At 36.9% G+C, this 23,192-nt stretch overlaps 1 protein-coding gene across 3 annotated transcripts in view; it reads left to right on the forward strand.

The window, feature by feature from the left end:
* TAF2 (TATA-box binding protein associated factor 2) overlaps positions 1-20,512 on the forward strand; it is a 67,850-nt gene extending 47,338 nt beyond the window's left edge. For 2 of the 3 annotated variants that reach the window (XM_032685504.1, XM_032685524.1), the window contains 5 exons: positions 1,459-1,568; positions 3,905-4,134; positions 6,779-6,931; positions 7,346-7,451; positions 18,882-20,512. In XM_032685504.1, coding sequence (XP_032541395.1) covers positions 1,459-1,568; positions 3,905-4,134; positions 6,779-6,931; positions 7,346-7,451; positions 18,882-19,147 — 865 coding nt within the window. In that variant the 3' untranslated portion in view covers positions 19,148-20,512. The remainder of the gene's footprint in view (positions 1-1,458; positions 1,569-3,904; positions 4,135-6,778; positions 6,932-7,345; positions 7,452-18,881) is intronic. The other variant, XM_032685513.1, reaches the window with a different exon arrangement.
* The last annotated feature ends 2,680 nt before the right edge of the window (positions 20,513-23,192 follow it).

A 23,192-nucleotide genomic window follows, 5' to 3' on the forward strand; every position in this document is an offset into this window, starting at 1 on the left:
TGCTTAACTGCTTAAAACTCTTCACAAAACTGTTTTTCCTTCTTGGTGTTCTACATTAATTGAAATGTGTTTTGATGTTTCAAGAGTTCGTATCTCAAAAATTAGTATACTCTGTTCTTACTCTGCATTATATTATTTTTGTCTTTTATGTACTACCCTGAAGGCAGAAGTCTGAACTTAGATGTTATTTCATCATCATAGATAAAGTGTATAAATCTGGTGTTGCATATGGCAAAAAAGACTTCATGATATATAGAAAGGACAGAGGTTGAGACATAGTGCGCAGAATATTTGGACAGCAAGGGGTGTAAAGCAATTGTTAGACTGTAGATGGGGTGAAAGGATCATGTGAAAATATGATATAATTTCTGGTATTGCACGTTTCAACTTTGTTTTCACACAAGTGATTGGATATTTTACCATGTTTGTTATAAACCTGTGAATGCCAAGGTTCATAATAATTGTTTTTCCCCAACACTTTCTTCTTATGACCACCATTAAAATACTGAGTTTCAAAGATAAATAATATTACTTTCTTTATGTCTCTGTAGGTGATTTCTTATAAAGATCATAGCTGCAAGATTGTTCTCTGTTTTATTTCTGTCGTTCTTGTTAATGAAAGTAAATACAGTTAGACTCACTAGAGGAGGTTTAGCTTCGGTCTAGGAAGGAGATTGAATTTAATTTGTATCTTTTTAAAGAAGAGTTTAAATTTTCAATTGAGTGCAATATGTTAGCCTCTTCTAAAAGAAAAAGAAAAAAAAAGTATCTGCAAGGGTCTTCTTGTTCCAAATGTGTAAGACAGCAGGGGGAAAGCTGGCTATGCAGAGAAAAATCATTAAAATAATAAGTAATGGAACAAAGAATTATTTGTTAAATGTTTTCAAGGCCAAATTTTGAAGAAAGAAAGTGGAGAAAAATGTATCTACTTTCAGCACAGTGTGTAAATATTGTAAGCAAACATGGTAAGTGAAGAATCTTTATACACCGGTGTAACTTGAGAGGTGGCAGTGTTTCTTTCCAGGAAAATGTGCTACTCCCTGGTTTTGGTCCTGCCTTTTTGCATCAGTCATAAGTATTTACAGTTCTTTGGTGTCAGTATGTAAGGAGTTTATTTGCCAGTGTTGCTTATTCTTTGTAATTACCAAGTCAGTGTGCAAAAAAAGATCGTTACTAAACAGAAGAGCATAATGTATTCTAAAACTGTTAACAGTTGTGTCTAATAACATCCTGCTGCTTTGCACCTTATTTTTTAAAGTTATATTGCTGATAGTAAGTCTATGTCAGTGCATATTGTGGACAGAAGGAAGAGCTGAATGCATAAAACATTGATTAAAAATTTGGAAGAAATCCTGTAGTTGAATAAGTTTGCAAGAATATTTCAAACTGAACAGACTTGGTATTCGTAGTGTATTTCTTTTGGCTTTAATAAAAATTGGTTTTTTCTATTTCTTTCAGGCATAAGATTTTGGATATGCTGACTAAGAATCCACCTTTCACCAAGAACATGGAGTCCCCTTTATGTAATGAAGCTTTGGTAGATCAGCTTTGGAAGCTGATGAATTCAGGTTGGGGTTTTTTGGTTGTTTTGTTGTGTTGGGTTTTTATTGTAAGGTCTTTTGAAATAAGTGTTAAAGACATGCTTCGGAATATGCCAAGAGCTCTCTTAGTTTCAATAGTTAGAAAGTGAAAATTTAGTCTCAGAGGTTGAATATCACGTATGTACTTCCAGAACATTCTCGTTGACACAGGGTACTAAACCTTGTTTTTCATTCTTTTGTCTACTGATGTGGTGTGCTTGGATGTACTTTTGCACAGAATGATTCTTTTAACCAGATGTTCAAAGCAAATGTTTCCTGAAATAATGATGTCTGTGTTACCTTTTTCTCTATAGTTTGCTTTAGATTAGATGGTCTCTCTTTGTCCCCGTTTACTAAACACTCAGAGAACATGAGAGGATATCATCGGTATAGATAATTTAAATGAGATTTTTAGAGGTGCATTATAAACTAAGACTCGATTTGCCTTGTATGATTAGGAAATATCCTAATGAGAGAAGGGCTTGCATCTTTACCGTTGACCTGTTTTTTGTTACTGAAGCAGTTCTATCCAGTCCTCACAAACTGCCCTTTAACAAATGGCACATTACTACGTAGGTTACATATAAACATTTATGTAGCTCTTTTAGGTCCTGTTTTCTGTGTGTCATTATTCGTAGTGTTTAAAAGTTTACAGCTACGCTCCAGTGTTTGAAGTGGGGAGATTACTAGCAGTTCAGTTTCATAGGATTTGCCAAGTGTCAGGCACAGAAAATAAACAATTTTGATGTTCCCATCAGAAAGTTTGTTTTTGCTTTTTCGTGAGAGAAGAGTGTGTGCAGTGTTACAACCATTACCTCTTTTTGCAAGTAACAAATAGGGTATACTTTCTTTTTATGATTCCTGGGGCTTTAAGCACTTCAATTTCTATACCTCAAGATGACGTAACGTTTCAATTTATTTTCTGTTAGGGATAACTGAAGCATTCCAGGGTGCCTTGAAAAAAAAAAGCTTGTTAATGTGTGACAAGTTAGTAGCCAGGTTTAAAGCTAGAATCCTGAGTTGCTTTTATTTAACATAAGCACATGCAATAGAAAGCAGACTCTGGTTGATATATGTAATCTTTTCTTTTTTTCTGTGTTAATCTGCATGAAATTGGTAATGCTCACAAGTTCCAAAGATTGCAAAGAAATTCAGCGACCAATTGCATTTAAGTTTAACTGTTCCACTGGAGAAGGAAAGAGATGCTGAATGGGAATTCTTCAAGTCATTTTAAATGTAGTGAAGAAACTGAGCAAATTATTTGTTGTTAAAATATTATGTGTCATTCTCTGGGAGTATTTTAATGTTATAAATGTCCAGATTAATATTCATACTGATCTCATTTGTAACTGAGTGTAACTGGTAATTTGTAACTGGTAAGGGTAAGCTAAGATTACTCAAAACACTATTTAGCCTCATAAAACTACTATTTACAGGGATAGATCTTATAATTTTATTTTGTGCTAAGTCTTACACAGCCACATTAACATGGCAGTTACACATCTGTGTCTTGTTTACCAGATATAGCTCAATTCCTCCTGGGGAACAATATGTTCAATAAACTTGCAGTCACTCAAGAGCTGGGCTGAGTTAACACCAGAATCGCTGTATTTGCAGCATTGCACCAGATGTTACATGTCTTTCTGTTGTGATTGGTGCCAAACGTGCTTTGATTGTTTGTGTATGATGATATAAAAGCAGTACACAGTTTGCAGTGAAAAATGATAAAAAAACCCAAAGCATTGCTTTGTGCAGTAAGAACACGTCTCCAGTATAAATACAAATTAAAATACTGGGTATCCAGTGAAGTATTTGATTTAGTAGTGATATCAAAAAACGTGCTTCTACATTTCTCTATCAGTGCAGTTTCCAGAGGGTGTAGATCTTGGCCATGCTTACGGTTTCTACTATATTTCATGGAATACATGGGCAAATGCAACCAAATCCATTGATATGGGAAGCCAGTTTGGTTATGAAATGTTCTATTTAATTGTCCAATAGAAAAACTTGAGGCACAACTTGAAAAATAAAAGTATATGGGTGTGGTTATTTTTCTTTTATTTTTCATTATGTTATTAAAGCACTTTCCCAGTCTTGTTCAACTAAACATGTCTAACTTACAACCCAAGCAACTTAGAGCTTTCCTTTTGAACAGGATGTGGCAGGTGAGTTAGAGCCAAGAAGAAGCAGGAATAATGAAGGAAGTGTAACTTAAGCACAGAAAATGTCATACTTTGGTAGCCCCAGATCGCTTAAACTGTTTTATCTGTGGGAAAGCAGAAGATTGTATCTCTGTGTTAACAACAATCTCTTTTGGATTTTAGGAACTTCACATGACTGGAGATTACGATGTGGTGCTGTGGACCTCTATTTCACACTTTTTGGCCTCAGCAGACCTTCTTGTTTACCGTTACCAGAGCTTGGACTTGTTCTTAATCTGAAAGAAAAGAAGGCTGTACTTAATCCAACGATTATCCCTGAATCAGTTGCAAATAATCAGGAACCTGTGAATAGTACTAACAATCACGGACAGTCAGTAGGATTTCAGAACACCGTAAGCACAAACCACCTGCATATACTTCCCATTCAGCTGCCTACAAGTCCTTGCTTTGGTTGCTGATTTGATTTTGTACTGTGTTCAAGCCTCTCATGCTTTACTTAAACTGCCTTTTTATCTTATTGCTCTTTATTCTGTCCACTTGAAAAGCTGGCATATACCAGCTTTTTGACATTTTTTAAATTTTTTGTATAGCATATGTAAGCTTTTACTTGTTTTTTTTTCTAGTTTCATCATTTCTATTCTTTACAAAACTTTACTTTTTGTATATTGCTTATGAGACATGAAGTGCTTCACAGAAATGTTTGATGCTGTAATGAAAACCTTTTTTATTAGACCAGGAATATTTGTTATAGGCAAGTTATGCAATTTTCCAAAACAAAACCTTTTATCAGTAAATTTGTTACATCTTAAAATACGTAGATACACCTGTTTTTAAACAACTTTAAGAGATGTGAAAGTTGGAACTTTAATACATTGAACGCCTTTGAATCTGACTGTTTAGTACTGTGCTCTGAAGGATTTGTAACAACTTCTGAAAAATGGCATACATTCAGCTTGATATCTTTCTGGATCTGGAGTCTTGTCCTAACACATAATACATTGTGCAGTTGCAGAATAGATTTTTATAAGCTATTAAGTTCATTCTTTCCTTAAGAATAACTGCCACTGCTGCAGGATGGAGTATTTTTGTTGGACATATTTAATTATGAGGGGAAAAAATCAACAGACATGGAAATAATGAGTGATTTTTCTTAACAGTTTCAAGAAGTGCATTTGATTGAAACTGTTCAGGGATAGATCCTGAAAGAGAATGTGAACATGTGATTAGCAGGTTTGGAACTCTTTCCACCCTTTTGAATGGGGTGGTTTACTGATGGTTTATCAGTCCCATAGTTAATGTCTAAATAGTTTTTATTGAAAAGTATACTGAGAGTACTAATTAACAGCACCCCGCAGGCCCTTTCCAGCAGGGGGAGAAAATGCTGGTAGAGTCAGATATCATTAGAGCACTCCTGCATATTTACAGAGCATGGAGTAAGTCCTAATTTGCTGTACATAATCATTAGAATTAAATAGCAGGAGGCATTTTGTTGGCAGATTTTTAGGTTGCAGTTCAGTGACCACGCAGACTTTTTTTGGAGCCAGACTATCAAAGGATTTCCTCTTAACTCTTCTTTTTCTATACTGTTCTCTCCTTTGTGCTACCATAGTAGTTGTTGCTGCATAGTGAGCTGGATCAGGGGAGGATCTTGTTGAGCAGTACCTGTTTATGAACAGATATTTCAGGTTCCTGGTCTGGTTCATCAAGCAGTTTAAAAATGCTTGTGGCACCCCAGGACAGAACTGTATGAGGAAGAGGCTGCTTCTTTTAGCAGTGGTACTGGCTTGGACTAGTGTAAACATATAGCTCCAGTATAAGCCTCAATTTACACTTCACCCATCGTATCTTCTCCTGTGCCTCATCTCCGTTCTCCTACCCCTTACTTTAAGGTTACTGTTTTCACTGTTACTCCCCCAAAATTCAGGGAACTGATTTTCCTTGTAAAAACAAAAATCACAAACAAAAACTGCCTCTCAGACAAAGTTCATCCAAAAGTGTTTCACCATAGCAGTGTAATGGCCTAAATAATAGGGAATTAAAAAAGGGAATATGTATTTGAGGGGGAAAAAAAGAATAAACAGGTGATGGAATTCATCAGATTAACTGGATTTTTTAAAGCAGACGTAATCTGAGAGCATAAACATGTTAAAATAAGTACTGATAGACTTGTGACACTGAATTTGCTGAGGATGGTAAAAGTTACCCACTTCATGAAATAGAATTTGAATTGTTCAGGGCAAGAGTTTGTGGGACTAGAGTGCCCTTTGTAGGATAGAGAAAGAGGTGGAGGAGCATATGCTCTTGAGAGTCTGTGATATATATGCCTTTTATCTAGGTTGTAGTGAGCTTTTAATTATGTTTACTTCTGTGGATACTTTATTTTCCCTTCAATATTTTGTGTATTGGACTTGTTGGAATACCTGTCTCCTGTTTTCATGATTATATGTATAACTTAGTAGACTCTCCTATTTTTATATTTTTTGACCTTGATATTTTTTATAATCTAAACAGTAATTACAAAATACTTTAATTCTTTTTAATAATTATTGTAAATTTAAAAGAACCAACCAAGCTATAAGTACACATTATGATTTGTACTCAATAAAGTAAGAGTTAGCTTTTAGAACTAAGTAGAAGAAGATGTAGCTAAATCCCATGTGTAGATCAGAGGCTGTCATAGTTTTTCAACTGAGATTTGGCATAAGTAGAGTCCACGAGGCAGAGATTTATAGAAAGGCTATTCAGAGGCAGCAAATGTTGTTGCAACCAACAGTACCATGATTGTGAGAAGCGACAGAAAAGATGCCAATGCTAGATATGCAGAGGGAGCAGGGATAGAAGTAAAGAGAAACTAGTTTGTAGAAGTGGTTGGCACAAATCCATACAGGGTTTTAGAAAATACTTTTTGCCAGTACTACAGGGAAAACTTTGTTCAAATCACCCACTTTACTCAGAAGATTTTTCTGCTATCAGGTCTCTTTCTCTGAAACATGGATCTTGCTACCTTCTAATTTTGGTCTTTTAATGCTGCTTCAGGAGGATGATCATCTTATTAAGGAAACAGCATCCAGCATTTCTGGTCATCAGCAGGGGGTGAAGAGGAAGGCTGATATGCCACTCGGGTCTCCATTGGAGCCAGGGCAAATACTAGAGAAGAATGAAGACAGTAAAGTCAAACTCAAAATCAGAGTAAGAAATGGAAATTCAACTTGCACAATATTGTAGGGTGTTCAGAATAACAGCAGTGGCATCTGCTGACTTCCCTTGAAGCTCTGTTCAAACAAAAGACATGCTGTGTATATGTGTACAGCAGCTGTTATGCTTACTTTGGCAAAATCATTTCCTATCAGATTCCTTATTGGCTGGCAAGAACTAAAGTTGACAGATAATGCTCTTGTTCACACAGCTTCACAGTAAATTAGAAAGAAGAAAAGTAACTGACCCTTTTTAATTTTATTGAATTATTATTCCTTTGCAGTGGTAGATATCACTTCCTTTCCCTCTCACCCCCAGTTTACCTCAAAAATTAAATATTTTAAGTTCTATTTAGTGATGTTTTTATGAGTTATTAGCATCTGCTTGTTTTTTTTCCTGGTATCTTAGTTCTCAAACTCTCAAGAGGAGGAAGAAATTGATATGGACACAGTTCATGACAGTCAAGCCTTTATTTACCATCATTTGAATATGCTGGAGAGACCATCCACACCAGGTACAAGTAACTTTATTGGCAAAATGATTTTATGATTTTTTAACTATTTCAGTTGTGGAGTGTTTTTTTGCTGCTGCTTATTTACATACATATAGTGTTGGTAAGTGTTGAATGTTATCAAAATTCCAGGAAATATATAAAAGGTGCATAAGAACATTTCTTTACCTTCCAGCATATATATAGATACATGTGTCTATACACATGTGTTTATACACGTGTCTATACATGTGTATTTTCAGACATATCTAAGTAAGACAAGTATCTACCATGCTTATAAAAGTGAAAAGCTAAGGAATGAATAAAAGAACACAAAGTTGAAGTAGAACCCCATTCGCAATTAGGTAAAAGTTCTTTTGCAATAGGTGTCATTTAAAATGTAATAATTTTGGAGATTAAAGAAAATAGCAGGACTCTTCAGGTAAAAAAAATATCAAATATTAATGATTTATGACTTAATATTAGCAGTTAAAAAAACAAGCCTCAAAGATACTTAAAAGGGCTTTTCAAAGTTGAAAAGATGGCGTCTGTGAGCAAAATGGTTTCATTTCAAGCACTTCCTTTCTTTTGGTACATCTTAGTATCTTTTTTCATAGAATACTTGACAAAATTATTGTCAAAGCACTGTGTTTCTTAGAAACCTTAAGGCAGGCTGAACTTCACTGATGAACTTTCATCTTCTTTGCTGATCTGTCAATAGCAAAGAAATTCAGTGGGCAGTCTCGTTTTCTCAAAATATTTTAACCACATTTCTAAAGTTTAGTTCCAGAATGTGCCAGTGGAGCTAAGCTGAGGTAATGTCACAATGTACTAAGCATTCTGAGAGGTCTTCGTACAGATCCAGAACCAGGTTTTATGGTTGCAATTCTGCATTGTGTAAAAGTGAAGTTTTTGGCTTTAGAATTCAGCGTAATTACCCTCTTCCTTGTTTTTCTGTTTTTATCCAGTGACTGCCTAATGTAAAACAGAAGTAGACCTTAGCAGCAGGATCTGGGGTGTTGGTTCCATCCTGAGGGCCCTAGGTCCTGAGCTATGCTGACAGGTGACCTCATCTGCTTTCTCTGTGACCTGGCAATTTAGTGGCCCCATTTAAGAGAAGGGCGGGTGGATGCTTCTGCGCCGAAAATCCTGCTGAGGCTGGTGCCTTAGTGCTTGCCAGCGGTATGGAAGCTGTAGGCTCATATTCCGTTAGAGCCTAGGACTTCACGTTTTTACTTCCTTGGCAGATGCTGCAGCCACTAACAGGCTTTGTTTGTTTCTTTGTAATTTTTATTTTTTTTAATACAGGTAACTGCTGTCACTGCTCAGCTAAGCAATTAAGTTCGTGTGGGGACATTAAAACACAGAGAGGTCTGGTTTCTGGATTCCAGATGGCCTCCAGTTGATGACATGTGCCTGTACAGCCAACTCCACCAGGATGGCTTTGCTGTTAGAGATGTAGAGTAGCAAAACTCACAACTTTTTGCCTTGTTTCAACAGAGTAAAGGGGCAGGCTGCATATAGGTTGCTCTCATGTCTGCACAACCTTTGCTTTAAACCTCAGAGCTCCTTGGAATTTTGTTCTCAGAGCTATGGTCAACCATCACATTTTCTGTTACGGCAAAGAATGATGCATCCAGGGCAAGCAACTGCAAAGCTGATCCACTGAGGATTATATTTATAACTCTTACATGATATTTTGCAACGATTTTTTTACTAGATTTACACACTCTATGGAATATCAAGTCATAAACAAAACTCTGCCAAATGCTTCACAAATAGGACTTACAGGACCCTGTGTGTGCCAGCTCTGTGCTCCAGGACTGTTGCAAATTAAGTTCGCACTAGGGGTCAGAAAGGGTAAAGTCTGACCAAGAGTCAGAGTAATGGCCAGTTGACTGCTGCTTTTGCAGACCTACAGCAGATACAAGCTACTTCAAGTTTCACTTGTGTGCTGAATGACCTTCTCACCTCTGCTGTTTAGACATTCAGCACACTGGAATACATTTTCTTTCCTAGATAAAAATGAGACAAATGCCAGGTTTTGCAACAGAATTCATTTTAAATAATAAGCCTTTGAAAAGCATTATTTGAAACACTTCAGATTATTTTTTCTTTTTTTTTTTGTTTGTACGGTTAGAAACAGTTCCACTTCACATAATCTTTGCTTCTAAAATTTCACCTGTTTCTTATTCATGCCATTTTTCTTAGAAGCAGAGATGTATGAATTTCAGACTGAGTAAATAAAGATAGTTCCATCTTTAGGAAATTATATACTTCTGAGGAGAAACAGATGGGGAAAAATAAAAGGATAAATTAATAATTTTTTCATGCATAGGAGTTTTTTTTTTTTACAAAGGAGTTGCAGATAATGTTTCCTGAGGGCCTTTGAGGTCTTGCAACAATGATGGAGGGTGGGTGCAATTCAGTGAGTGATTATTGTGAAACAGATTGACAACAGGTTCAGAAATGGTCTCAGTATCTTAGTAAATCTGTAAGATCTTGTATCTGCCTTAGTTCTGTGACTCGTACTTGGAAGGAGTGAGCTGTTAGTCCTTATGCAGTTTTCCTCCCACAGCTGTGGGTTATGTCCCCACATGTCACATGAAGTGTTAGGTCATCAGCCAAACACGGCCTGCGAACAGCAGCTGCCAGGAGGAAGTTCATGTTGGGTCTGAGTCCTGCTGTATCTGTGGTTTTTTGTTGGGTTGTTGTTCTGGTTTTTTTACTCCGCACACCACCCCAAATGATAATTTTGATTTGTTCAAGTTGATGTAACCCCTGTAAAGCCAGGAAAATGTTGTTTTCCTTTAAAAGTTTGTAGGAGTTTTTTATTGTATGCTTCTGCCTATGGATATGAAAGGTTAGGATTGAGACAATAAAAGAAGTCTTGTAATACAACTATTGCTGGATTACAGGTTTCAGTGGTGTAATTACAGCACCTTTCCTGGTTCATATAGAAAATAAATGTTTCAAATCCTACTAAAGCATCCTGACCATGATAATAGAACTGTGGACTCTGGTAGTTATAAGAGAATCTAAGCATTTTTTCAAGAAATTATTAAAACAAACAAAACATCAGTTGTGAACTGTCTGAAGAAGCTATTGTGCTGATTACTCATCTGCCCTAAGGACTAGAAACTTGGTAGCCTCCTTTGAGCCTCCAAAGCTGTGCAAGGTCATGTTTCTAATGTGAGAACAGATTTTATTTGCTACTAAATCATCAAGAATAGTAGGAATGCTCCCTACTCTTAAGATCAAAAGAATTTCAAATCAGATTTTGTGTAAGCAGCAGATTTGAATTCTCAAACTGTAAGGTGACTTGTCATGTGTTGTTGACTTCAGTGAAATCTGTATCTTTATCTGTAAAGATACACTTCTTTACTTCGGTATTCCACTAATCTGATAGTACAGTACGTCAGAAGTAACCTTTAAAAGGTTTTTGCTGTATCTGTCAGTGGTTGTTGATTGGCCTGGTCTTTTCTGCTTTCAAAATAAATACCTGGCTACAGTCTGCGTGATCTGCCAGTGAAGTTACGTATCATTATGGCTCATCACTGATAAACACTTAATTAGAACTTCCCAGCTAGTTTTGATGGATTGAAAGTTGATAAAAAGCAGTATCCAATTCTCTCTTGTCTTTATTTCTACAAAGGAAACAAAAGAAAATACAGCAATGTTCTCTTTGTGCATTGGCAGTCCTTTTTCTGATCACATTCAGAGGCAGTGGGCTTCAAGGACACATCCTGAGTATTCAGACTCAGATCAAACAAATTCTTTGGCTATTCTGTTAATACTTTTGTAGTTTTCCAGGATAATCAAATTGGAAATTTCCACTGCTGACCTTGTAGGTTGCTCTGTTTACTATGTAGATGTACATGAAACTTTGGAGGTCTAGGCCACACACATACACGTTGATTGAATTGTGGTTTTGTTTATCGCAGTTACTGTCTACACTTTCAGGAAATTATGATTTATCTGGATTGACTTTTTTCTGGAACAGTTTGAAACTGGACATACTGCACATGCTGCAGTAAAATGTAGAGGTAAACTACTGTAGTTATTATATTTAAAGAGTACATGTCCAACAGCAGATCTGAGCCTGAGGTGCAAGTCACCACATTTTGAATGTGGATGCAGCAGTAAATAGAAATGCAGTAGTAAATAGAAATCCAGTCTGAACTGTGTAAGAAGCCCTGTCCTGCAGCTATGTAGTTCCCTGAGTTAGCTGTAAGCACAGCAGTACATCAAAGTTCAGCCATTAGTGGTTCTCTGCCAAAAAGGGCTGTGGAAACATCAGCACACAGACAAATATATAAATGAACAGTTCTTGGATATGAGGGCACCATTGAAATGATGAATTTTTGCTTTACTATCTAAGGAGGAAAATGTTGTTACAACTGTTCTATTAGAATACCTTTTAATAACATATAATATTAATATAGTATCTGTTTGGTAGTAGCCATTACACATGTTGACTTTATTACGCAAGATGTAACTGTTTCAAAAATGGTAACTCATAGGCTTTGAGGGTCTGTAGATAATTTTGCTTCACTGAAACAGTGTGTGTTAATTGTACACTTCACAACAAAGGGTGTTTTCCAGTGCTTTATCCTAAAGTAAAGAAAGCAGCTTTAATAGAAACAAAAGCACTGCAGATAGTGACAGTGTAAGTGAGAATTGCATCAGTGTGTAGCTGCAGTGTGTCAACTACATGATTTAATAAAAACATAATATTGTAGCTGTGACTATCTCTGAGAAAACAACTGATCACTCTGAAACCCAGAAGATGGATAAGGATAGCAAATTTTCAAGTGAACTACCTGAAACTGTTGGAGGCATAAAGTATTCTGAATTGACTTGCTGATTTAAATGTTCTTTTTTTCTAAAGTAGGGATTTCACTAGAATGTCTACAATATTAAAGTCATGGCTGGGCTTCGCGAACGAAGATTTGGGAAGGCACTATCCACATTTGCTGCAGGCACGCTGGTGGCTTATGAGGCCAATACGTGACAGACATACCCAATTGCAAAAGGCGCAGCAGAAAGACTCCTTAGATGGTGTAATCTGCAAGACACGGTTCTTTCTGCGTTGCCTTTTTTCCTCGAGAGTGATCCTGCGTGAGTTCTCAAAGGAGACAGCTGCGTTATAGATGGCGTGTCTCCAGGCCTCCCGATTGGAGGCCAGAGTAGACCAGTTATGGTGATCAGTATGGCCAAGGCTGAGATGTTGTTTCAGGGAGTCCTTGTATCTTTTCTTCGGGGCTCCTCTCATGCGGCAGCCAGTGGCAAGTTCACCATAGAGCAGGATCTTAGGAAGGCGGTGGTCCTTCATCCTTGAGACGTGCCCTGCCCATCGCAGCTGCGTTCTCAGTAACATGGCCTCAATACTTGTGACAGCTGCTTGCTCTAGTACAGATGTATTGGTCACATAATCTGACCAGCGGATGTTAAGGATTGTACGGAGGCAGCGCTGATGGAAGCGTTCTAGGAGACGCAGGTGGTGGCGGTAGATGACCCATGATTCGGAGCTGTATAGGAGAGTAGACAACACTATGGCTCTGTAAACACTGATCTTGGTGCTTTTCTTCAAGTGTTTATTACGCCATACTCTCTTGTGGAGTTTTCCAAAAGCACTATATGCCTTAGCTAACCTGTTGTCTATCTCTCCGTCGATCTTACCGTCTGAGGAGATGAGGCTACCAAGGTAATTAAACTGTTGGACTGATTTGAGCTCTGATTGGCCAATGGTGATGTGGGGATGATGGGGGACTTCCTGAGGTGCAGTTTGATGGAGAACTTCTGTCTTCTTTAACCTGACTTCCAGCCCAAAGAGCTCAGCAGCATCTGCAAAGCAGGATGTTAAATGCTGCAGAGCTGCTTCTGTGTGGGCAACAAGGGCAGCATCATCAGCATAAAGCAGCTCCTGGACAAGATGGTTTAAGGTCTTGGTGTGGGCCTTCAGTCACCTTAGATTGAATAGACTTCCATCAGTACGGTATCGAATGTAGATACCGTCCTGATCATCGAGGTCTGCCGTGGCCCTTTGGAGCATCATGCTGAAAAAGATTGTGAATAGGGTAGGAGCGAGAACGCAGCCTTGTTTCACACCATTCTTAATTAAAAAGGGCTCAGAAAGTGTGTTGCCATATCTGACTTGGCCAAGACAATATTAAAGTAAATGTAGTAAAATAACACCACAGTTAAGCTGTTATTTTAGTGTAAGCACAAGGCAATATAGTTGTTAAATGAAAGTCAAATGAAGAAATTAATAAAATTATTACCAATTAAAAGTATATTTTAGTTAAATCACCAGGTTGCCTATTCAGTACTTTAGGTATACCTTTGGTATAGGTATAAGGAATTGTCCATCTGGTTATAGAGCCCACTAAAAAATAAAATCAAATGAAACTGTAAATTGGAACTAGTTAAAATGTTTATGTTGGAGCCAAACTATGTGATTTGCTTAGCACATCCTCAGAAAACTTCTAGGTGGTTTTATTTTTTTTAACTAGACCCTTACTTCTTACCCTCAAAATTTAAATTTTCTCCCATGGACCTTAAAAGAGCACTCTCCTAGAAAGAAAATGGATATTTTTTTCAGAGATATATATTTTGAAAATTCGGCTTCTTTAGACAAATTACAAGACACTTGCATTCTGGAAACTTGAAATCATTTATACTTGGTAACTTTTTATTTCTGCTTTGTTGATGGCTCAACAGATGCATAAACACAGCATGAAATTAAAAAACAGTGTGTCTCGGATGTTTCCAGGGTAACACTAAAAAGAAAAAAAAAAAAAAAAACAAGGAAAACCAGGATAACTTTGAAACAGTTTTTATGATTTTTTCCATTCTTTAAGTGTTCTTTCTTTAGAGAAAATTCTAGCCAGAGCTGCAGTTCAACTGCTAGGCAAAGGGAGTGCGTTATCCTTCTCATTGGTAAGCTTTCTTTGAGTCCTGGGAGAGACATATAAGTGCTTGTGTGCTTGTGCTGATGTCCCTTTCTTCCCAGAGCTGGTTGGTGTCAAGTTCTGGAGCACCAGCCTGTTCTCAGCCAAAACACTGGACCTGTGGGCTCAGCCTTTGCTGTGATTTGTGAACTTGGTTTCTCCCTCTCTGATGTTCGAATAAATCATGGCACAAATGGGGTCGTTTCAAACAAGGTCATTTTAATTTGTAAAAATCCTGTATAAGCCAGCTGTTTGACATTGATTGTCCATGGAAAGAAACAGAGGCTCTAAGTATGTGGTGTCCCACCCTCTTTACACAAAATCAGAAACATAGGACTGTATGAAAGATCTTATGAAAGCTTGCTGGCATGTTAAAATCTCAAGTTACATATTCTCAAATTGTAAAGGTTCAATAACAAAATAATATTAAATAGGTAAAACACTCTACCCAACAACATAGTTCAATGTTAAGGCGCTCAGAAGTCTTAAAAAGAGAAGAAACTTACTTAAATAATTGAACAGGATGTTATAATTATCTAACAACAATTTGTGTTATGACAGAGAATGTGACTTTAAAACTTATCAGGATCTAAATCCCTTTTATTCTAAAACTAAGATAAGAGATCTATGTTTTCATGTTTTATTCTCTCTCACAACATCCACAGCATTTGTACTGTGACTATGACAAATTGTACACAAGTTTCTGATCTTTCTCCCATCAGATTGTAATTCTGTCTAATTTTAAACACCTACCCAGCTAGCTGGAACACCACAAAACCTGTAATTACACTGGAATCTCCACATCCTAAACAGAAGGAGATCCAAGTGGATAGACACATGTATGTGCATTTTCTTCCAAGGAATGCTACTAACCACTTCAAAAGTGAGCTCCTGGGCTCACCCTCCACTTATTTTGTGTTTCTGTGATTTGAGAAACTCAGGTTCCACTCCCTCTGCCAGGAAGTGAGTTCCCTGAAGGAAGAGGGAGTGCTCTCTGCCTCCTTGCAGCAGTCCTGCTACTCCTGTTGATAGAAGGATAATGATATTGCCCTGTAAAGCAACTTCTGTTTAGCCTTGCTTTCCTTAACTATGCTTGGCATGTTCCTGGCATGGGCTTTAAGTAGATGCTAATTAAAAGGAAGAAAACAAAGTATTCTGCAGTTTTAACAGTGAATTTTATGGATACAAATCTGTAACATTTTCTATAGAGCTTTTATAAGTCTATGGATTTTAACACACAACCAAGTTTGATAGTTTGTGCTCAATCTTTTGGAGTCATCATCCAGGGTCAATATATTTGATTCCTGGTTTCAAAGCACTCTTTAACAGTAGGAGGAAATTTTCCAGATAGCTGTTATTCTTGCATTTAGAAAAACCCAACAAATTAGAGTCATCATTGACCTCTGTGAAGAAATTTTATGTGTACTCACTGCTGCCTGAGTATTAGATTTATGTGTACTCAGTGCTGGCTGGTAGAATTAGATTTTTGTAATGACATTCTTTAATTTCTTACTGACTTCTGTGCCATATTACCAATATTGACTGTCTCCTTAAGTGTCAGTAACCCTTGAGTTGCAGTTGGATCCCATTTCTCCCCTTCTTGAAGATCTTCCTCCCTCTCTAGGTGGTCACCACCGCCTCTTCAGTCCTGTTAGCTTGAACTGCAGTTGAATTTGCTCCATAGCTTACTCCAGTCAATGGTGTTTAACTGCTTTAACTAATATATTTTTTTATTATATAAAAATAAGTCACCTGAAATAAGTAACAAGTAGATAATACAGACTGTTGCCTTAGCAGAGCTGGTAGTTCAGTAAACTGCAGGAAACTTGCACAAGTTGCATGTCATGCAACAGAGTCAGGAGGGTCTGTTTGGATGCATCTTCCATCTTCCTCCACATTCACTAGTGCTTAACACTTCTGCTACATCATCCCTGCAGACTTAAGCCACTGTCTTTATACCAGTTCTGTTGGGTTAAACTTTTTAAAGGTTAGAGGCTTAGCTTTGGTTTGAGGTTTTTACAGATGTAGTGTCTAGACTCATAAGAATAACTCCACAATTTGGAACTAATGTAGCTGGGAAGTTTGAAGAGTTTGTGTAATGTGTGTGGGTTTTTTCTTTTCTTTTAAGTTGACTTGGTTTTGCCTTGTATATTTTAATGTATCTTGTCCCTGTGGCTTGACAACATGTGAGAATGTTTTCTGTATTTTGGATAATCTTTTGTACATTTTCTGTGGATGAACACTGACCAATGTTTTTCAGGCTCTTTGCCATGACCTTTATTTCTGCCTTACTGGGAGCTCTGCTTGTGTCACTGTCACAGTTCACCTTTAACTACTGTAGCCTATTTTAATGGTGTCAAATACTGCCTGCTTTGGTTTTCTGAGGTACAGCCTCCACCCTTTCCTTTTCTAGTGGCTTGAGTCAGATATACTCCTTTTTCCATCATTTGACTTCTGTTTAATGGCTGGCTTTGCATCCTTGCAGCCGAGAAATAAAGTTCGCTTGACTAGAAGTTGTATGCTTTACATGAATGAGCTCAGCTTACAGGGATAGGTTTAGATACAGGCAGGAATACCTTAAAAGAAAAAATATACTTGGAAATAGCTACACTGTGAAGCAGTTTGGTATCTTTTCCCATCAAATGCTGTATACTTGCACGCTGTCTGCATTGTCAAAAAAGGCTGCAGATAACAATGTAAAAAAATGGTCGAAACTGTGAAGTCAGCAAGTAGAAGTTGGAATCGGTGTGTATGTCTTCTATCTGCCATAACATACATAACCATAAATCTTTGCATTGATGACATAAGCTTACTGCAGCATAGTTCTTTTTAAATAAGAAATAAAGCTTTTTTAAATACTTGTATATTAGAGATTTTAAGTTTATAGGAAACTGTTGTACTCTAGACTAGCCTCCTTCATAACCTCAGCAGAATTTTATTTTGCACCATATTCACGTCTTGTGGTTAAGATCAAACATATTTCTAGAAAGACATAATTGTGCTGTTTAAGACTTCAAGCAATAGAGATGTCACCGTGTCCCATAGTAAGTCGTTGATCATCCTCACTGTAAAAATGTTTTGTGTTTCTATTCTGACTTCTAAACACTTCATACAAATGTAGAGTTTGTTTTTCCCAGACATATTTAAAAACAAACAAACAAAAACTAGAACAGCTGTACCATCTAGAAACTTTCCTGTAGATGTGCTTGATTAAATCAGTTCTTAAGCTTTTGGGTAAGGCTAAAAAGAAATTGTTCTCAATACTTGTTTGTCATACAAGGGAGCTGGCTCTTCAGACTTTCAGGAATCATTACCATAGACTAATCATTCTTGCCTTTAGAAGTACAAAACTAATCAGCCAAACAAAAAGATGTACTGGAAAATAAACATGTTTTCAAATATACAGGAAAAGATAATTGCAAACATAATTCCTTTTTATTTAATGGAGATATTTTCATCAAAAACTGGAGGGGGTGGGGAAATCCCCAAATATTTAAAGTAACTGTGAAGAAAATAAATTTTAAGTAAAACTTAGGGAAGTAGTTGCCTTCAAAAATCTGATACTGCTTTTCTACATTTATATAGTTGTTAAGCACATTCTTGCACTGTGAGTGATTTGCTTCAATTTCTGCCCAAAGGAATCTGAGCCTTCCTACCTTCCAGGCACTTCTGCTCTTTAACAGTTATCCTTAGATTAGTGCCCTTTAATCCCTACTATTGAAGCTATTGCAGTCTATGTGAAATACTGAAATGTTAAATGAGTCAAAGAGAGAATGAGAAAGTCATTCCTGGATTGAGATGTCATAGATCATATTTTCCTTCCCCAGGTTCGGATACAAGGCTTGCTCAATATATAAGTAGTTCTAGTGTATTTGTTAAAGATGTATTGACAAAGGCGATGTAATTGTCCTTATTGGGATTTGGTTTTGTTTAAGAAAAAAACTTTGTAAAAACTTTCAAATAGTCTAAATTGGTTGTAAGGTGCAGTTTTTAGAAAAAGCAGTTTAATTCTTCTGTTCACAGTCAAAAGTTTGTATGTCCTTGCAGGGAGCATTAGCTCCTGACTGAAAAGGGTTCACATCCCAAAGCCACACTTTAATGTATGCCAGCCTTGCACTTTATACTAGAATTTTTACAAACAATTACATTTGCATTATTCAGGGTATAGTGGCCTTCCTACTCTGTTCAAAAATAAATTTCAGGAAGTTTGTATAACTTGGAGTTTCTCAGCTCTTTACAGTTCCTAATTGTCTGGGATACTTTTATGCTGTTGAGGAAGGAAGGACTATCTGTAAAAATTGTCAGTAGTATGGGAACTTTAATGGCATGTTGAGAGCCTTTTCTGAAAAAACCAAAAAGTTAATGGTACAAGTATCATAACAGGTTCTGTGTTAGCATGTTTAAATGATAATGTAGGCTTTATCTAATATTTCAGAATTTCTTATCTTTGGAAACAATGCAGGTTAAACATTTTCTAATCCCACTATATCTATTCCTTTAGGGAAAGAACAATCTTCGGGAGAGATAAACATGCACCCTGTCTCAGCAGCTCCACTCTCCGTGTTTAGTAAAGAATCAAACTCCTCAAAACACAGCGATCACCACCACCATCACCACCATGAGCACAAGAAAAAGAAGAAGAAACACAAGCATAAGCATAAGCATAAACATAAACATGATACTAAAGAAAAAGAGAAGGATCCTTTTGCTTTCTCTAACAGTCCAGCCAGTGCACGATCAATCCGTTCCCCATCACTTTCAGACTGATATCAATGGCTTCTGTGGAGTTCAACTTGCAATATTCTCGGAGTGCTTAGAAGGATGTATATAACTGTAGCTTCTATCTTTTTTTATGGAACTAAGAATAAGTGAATTGCCTTAGCAATTCAGAACCTCTACCACCTTTGAAGCCTTCCATTTGCATATGTGGTTGTTGAAATCTAATTCAAAAAATATGGTTTATGATTCTGATTCATTTTGTATTTCACTGTTCTCCACACCTCCCACTCTTTTTCCATTTTAAACAAAGAAAATGGCTCTTTATGTAAGGGCCCCATGTCCACTGGCAACCCCCTGCACATCACGATGACCATGTGTATTGCCAGAATCAATTATGGTTTAATCCTTTGAAGAATGTTAGAGGCTGAGTATGTTTTAAGCCAGAGCCAATTGCTAGGCCTTTGGTGACAGGCTGTTTCCAGAGCAGTATTGTATGACCTCCTCAGAAGACAGGGATTTTCTGTAGTGAAGACTACAGCTGAGCTGTTTCTTGCTTTAACCATTGCAAAGTAATGTCAGACTTTTAAAAGTACAGTATATATAACATTTGCATTTTTCAGATACTAAAACTCTTGAAAAATTCCAAGCTGCTTTTAAGCTGATGGTATTTATTATGGACATGAGCCTTTGAATATGATGAAGTTCTGCAATTGTTTTTGGAATTTTAGCAAAATGCGTAATGCATGTTTTGTCCTGTAATCAGGCTTTTAAAAATCCAATAAAGTTTGCGAATTATTTTGACAGAGGCAGAATTTTTTCTTCAAGCTTGACATTGGAATATGCTTTTGAAAGATGGTTTTGCTAAAATTTAAAAATAATTTAAAAAAGCTTAAACATTAAAATACTGAAAAATACATATTTCTTCCTGCTGGGGGTGGTTTGCTTGAAAGCATTCTATATGGTCAGCTCATGAATCCACTGGAGAAGTACGTCAGTAGATTAAACTAGGTCTGGGATTTAAAATGATGGATACATTTAAATTTCTTTAGCTGTGTTTTATGCAGTGTACTATTTACACCTAGGAAATGTTTTATTTAAAAACTTAATTTTTTAGATGTTTTAATAATAGAGAAAAATAATCTCTGCCACTTTTAATCTGTTTCCTTTATATGTATGTAGAGGCAGTGTTTTATTTCCATGCACTGGTTGACTTCTGTTGCCCAGAGCTCACATAGCTTTCTATAAGATGATTGTATTTGGGTTAATTTTTTTTTTTTTAAATTTTCCCAAATTTCCATGAGAGACTGATTCTTCTTCTTAGAGCAGGGAGTGAAAATTTAAGAGAGACTCAAGAGGATTTTTTTAAGCCATATTTTGTTTCATGAAAGTTAATAAATACTTTTCTATTCTATACCTGCTGTTGAATCCTGTAGTTTTTGTAATAACAAGTTATCTGTAGAATAGGAACATGATAGCCTCAGGTATTTTGTAATATGCATATACTTATTTTATTATTCAGACACCACATCCCTTTAATAGTTGTGCTAATCGTTGCACTTGGACACATGTTAAGGGACGTGCCTGGATTCAGACGTGATGCTCGCAGCCTCTCCCCATCTGCTGCTGTGCCACGTCCAGGGAAGCCTGCCTTGGTTTTGTTTCCTCTTAGCAACCACTGCAAGCTTAGGTGAGCTAAAGCTGCAAGCGGAAACCTAAGCATGGGTAGAATGAGGTACTGAGACTGTTGAGGGTAGACTAACCCTGTGTGCAGCTCAGCTTAGCACCCCTGGTGAGGCAGCGAGCGGTCATGTGAGCACCGTGAACTGTGAATCACAGGCAGAGTCTGGGAGGCTGCAGTAATAGCTCGATGGAAATACTTTGAGGTGTTTTTCCCTTGGCTAAGGAGTGATGTAACAGTGCCAAGGGTGTTTGTGGGAGACCTGGGCTAATAAGCAATGAAAGCTGGCATTGTTTGGGAGAGTGAAGGCAGATGCATTTATGTTTTAAAAATGAGGTCATGGATAATTTAGGCTGGTGTAGTTTCTACTTTTGGAGATGTGGATTTACACTCTTAGGCTGAGGGAGAACGCATTGTTCAGTGATACAGGCACGGAACTGAGGCAGAGCTGTAACACGTGAGAATCAAGAGATTGTCAAGGAATTCTGCCATCCTATATTTTGCTGTATGAATTTAAGTGAAATACTGAATATATGATAAGGAAATATGGCAAAGATACTGCCAATAGAAAATTGGAAGTAGGGGGGGAAATCTAAAAAGGCTTTTTCCAGTGCAGTTTCTGAGGTTATGTCATGTTCCTGGTTCAAAATATCCATTAATGTGTTTGATGGAATACAAAATTTGAGGTCTGCAGGTGGTGCAACGTGGACAGGCAATGTTCACAAACTGATATATGTGCTCAGAAGTTAGAATAATTCAGCAGATTGCACAGGTGATTCAAAAGCAGCAAACTGAAATTCAGTAGGAATAAACGTGAAATACTGAACTCCAGAGAAAATGAAGTACCTGAAAGCAAACCATTCCCCCCATATTGTAAGAGCTGCAGTGAGAAAAAAAAGGCATCTGGTTGCAGAGAGGTGAGCAGTTTGATACTATTGCAAAAGTAAAACTCACTTAAGGATTAAGAGGAATTTTTTATATAAGATGTGAAAGTAATTATTATATCAAGTGCCAGTGATTGGGGGCAACATATTTTAAGAAATAGGTGGGCAAATGGAAACAAGATATAACATTTCATATAAGAAAATAAATAAAGGGAACTGGGTATTCCTGGTCTAGAATAAAAGAAGTCTGAGGAAGGAACTCGCCCTTCTCATACCTAAAATATTGCTACAATGAAAAATGTTTATCAGTTGTTCTTGATATTTCCTGTGGGAAGGGAGGGATTAGCTTTATTCACAAGAAAAAATATTTTTGTTGAATGTTGAGATGAAAAACATTCTAACAGCCACCTAATGATGATGTGAAAACTCATTTCTTGTAGGCTTTTAAGCAGCAGATTGTCTGGAGGGGATGCTTCACCCTGCCACAGTGCAGGGTGGTTTCTTTGATCTTCCATTTTTGTCAGTGAAGTTTCTGCGGTGACTCCCTGGACGTGCTCGGCGCTTGTGGAAGGTTTTGGCAGTGGAGGTCTTTGCCTGCCAAAATCTCACCGATTGCGGTTTAGCCTGGGCTTCTCTTCTGCTGAAAAATTGATGAATATTTTAAAGTTATAATCTGACACTGATTCAAGTTAAAACTTGGTATTCGGACAGTGAATTAAGCTCTTTATCCTCTTTACCTTCACTGCCTGTAACCTGTGCAGTTGCTTTTGGTCTGGGTTCTGATTTTTGGTTAAAACTTCTGCTTTATAGTGCACTCAAAACAAAAGGAAAATTATTGTATTTAAGTGGGGTATTATCCAAATACTGGAAGAATGTGCATTGCACACATAAAGTAGAAATTAATGTTGTTGAAAATATGCAAAGCAGTTAAAGTCTGGAAAATTTATTTTAGTATCTCAGCTTTTAACCTGAATTCCTCCATTTTGTTCAATATAAACATTATAATACATGTAAGTGTAGGGCAAATATGGAATGTTAAAGTATCTATAGGCATTTTTAATGCAGACTTTTCATTTATCTTGGAGTTTTTTCTTTATTTCTCAGTGTAATTACAGAATAAAATGTCCACAAATTAACTACTGGATGTCTTAGATTTGTAGGCATGCTCAAGTATCTAATGAGGATATAGCTTCTCTTCTTAGGTGTCCTAATAACCACATGTTTTAGCTTTGGTCAGTCACTACCAGGCCCTGTCCCAGTGCTGTGGAGGGAGGGACAGCAGGATGCAACTTCGTTGAGTTCTTGGGTGAGCTCGTAACATCTTTCTGTCATAAACTGTGCTGTCCCCTAAAGCACTCCAGCTGGCATCAGGACTTGTATCAATGATAACAAGGTATCTTACACTGTTTAGCTTTTGGGGATATAAAAGCTGTTTAGTTTTAGTTGATTTCATATTCATAGAAATATGATAATTATTGTAAATTGTAATATATTTTTACTAATTATTTTCAGTTCCTTATGACGGTTTATT

Source organism: Chiroxiphia lanceolata, chromosome 1, assembly GCF_009829145.1.
Source record: "Chiroxiphia lanceolata isolate bChiLan1 chromosome 1, bChiLan1.pri, whole genome shotgun sequence".
NCBI lineage: Eukaryota > Metazoa > Chordata > Aves > Passeriformes > Pipridae > Chiroxiphia > Chiroxiphia lanceolata.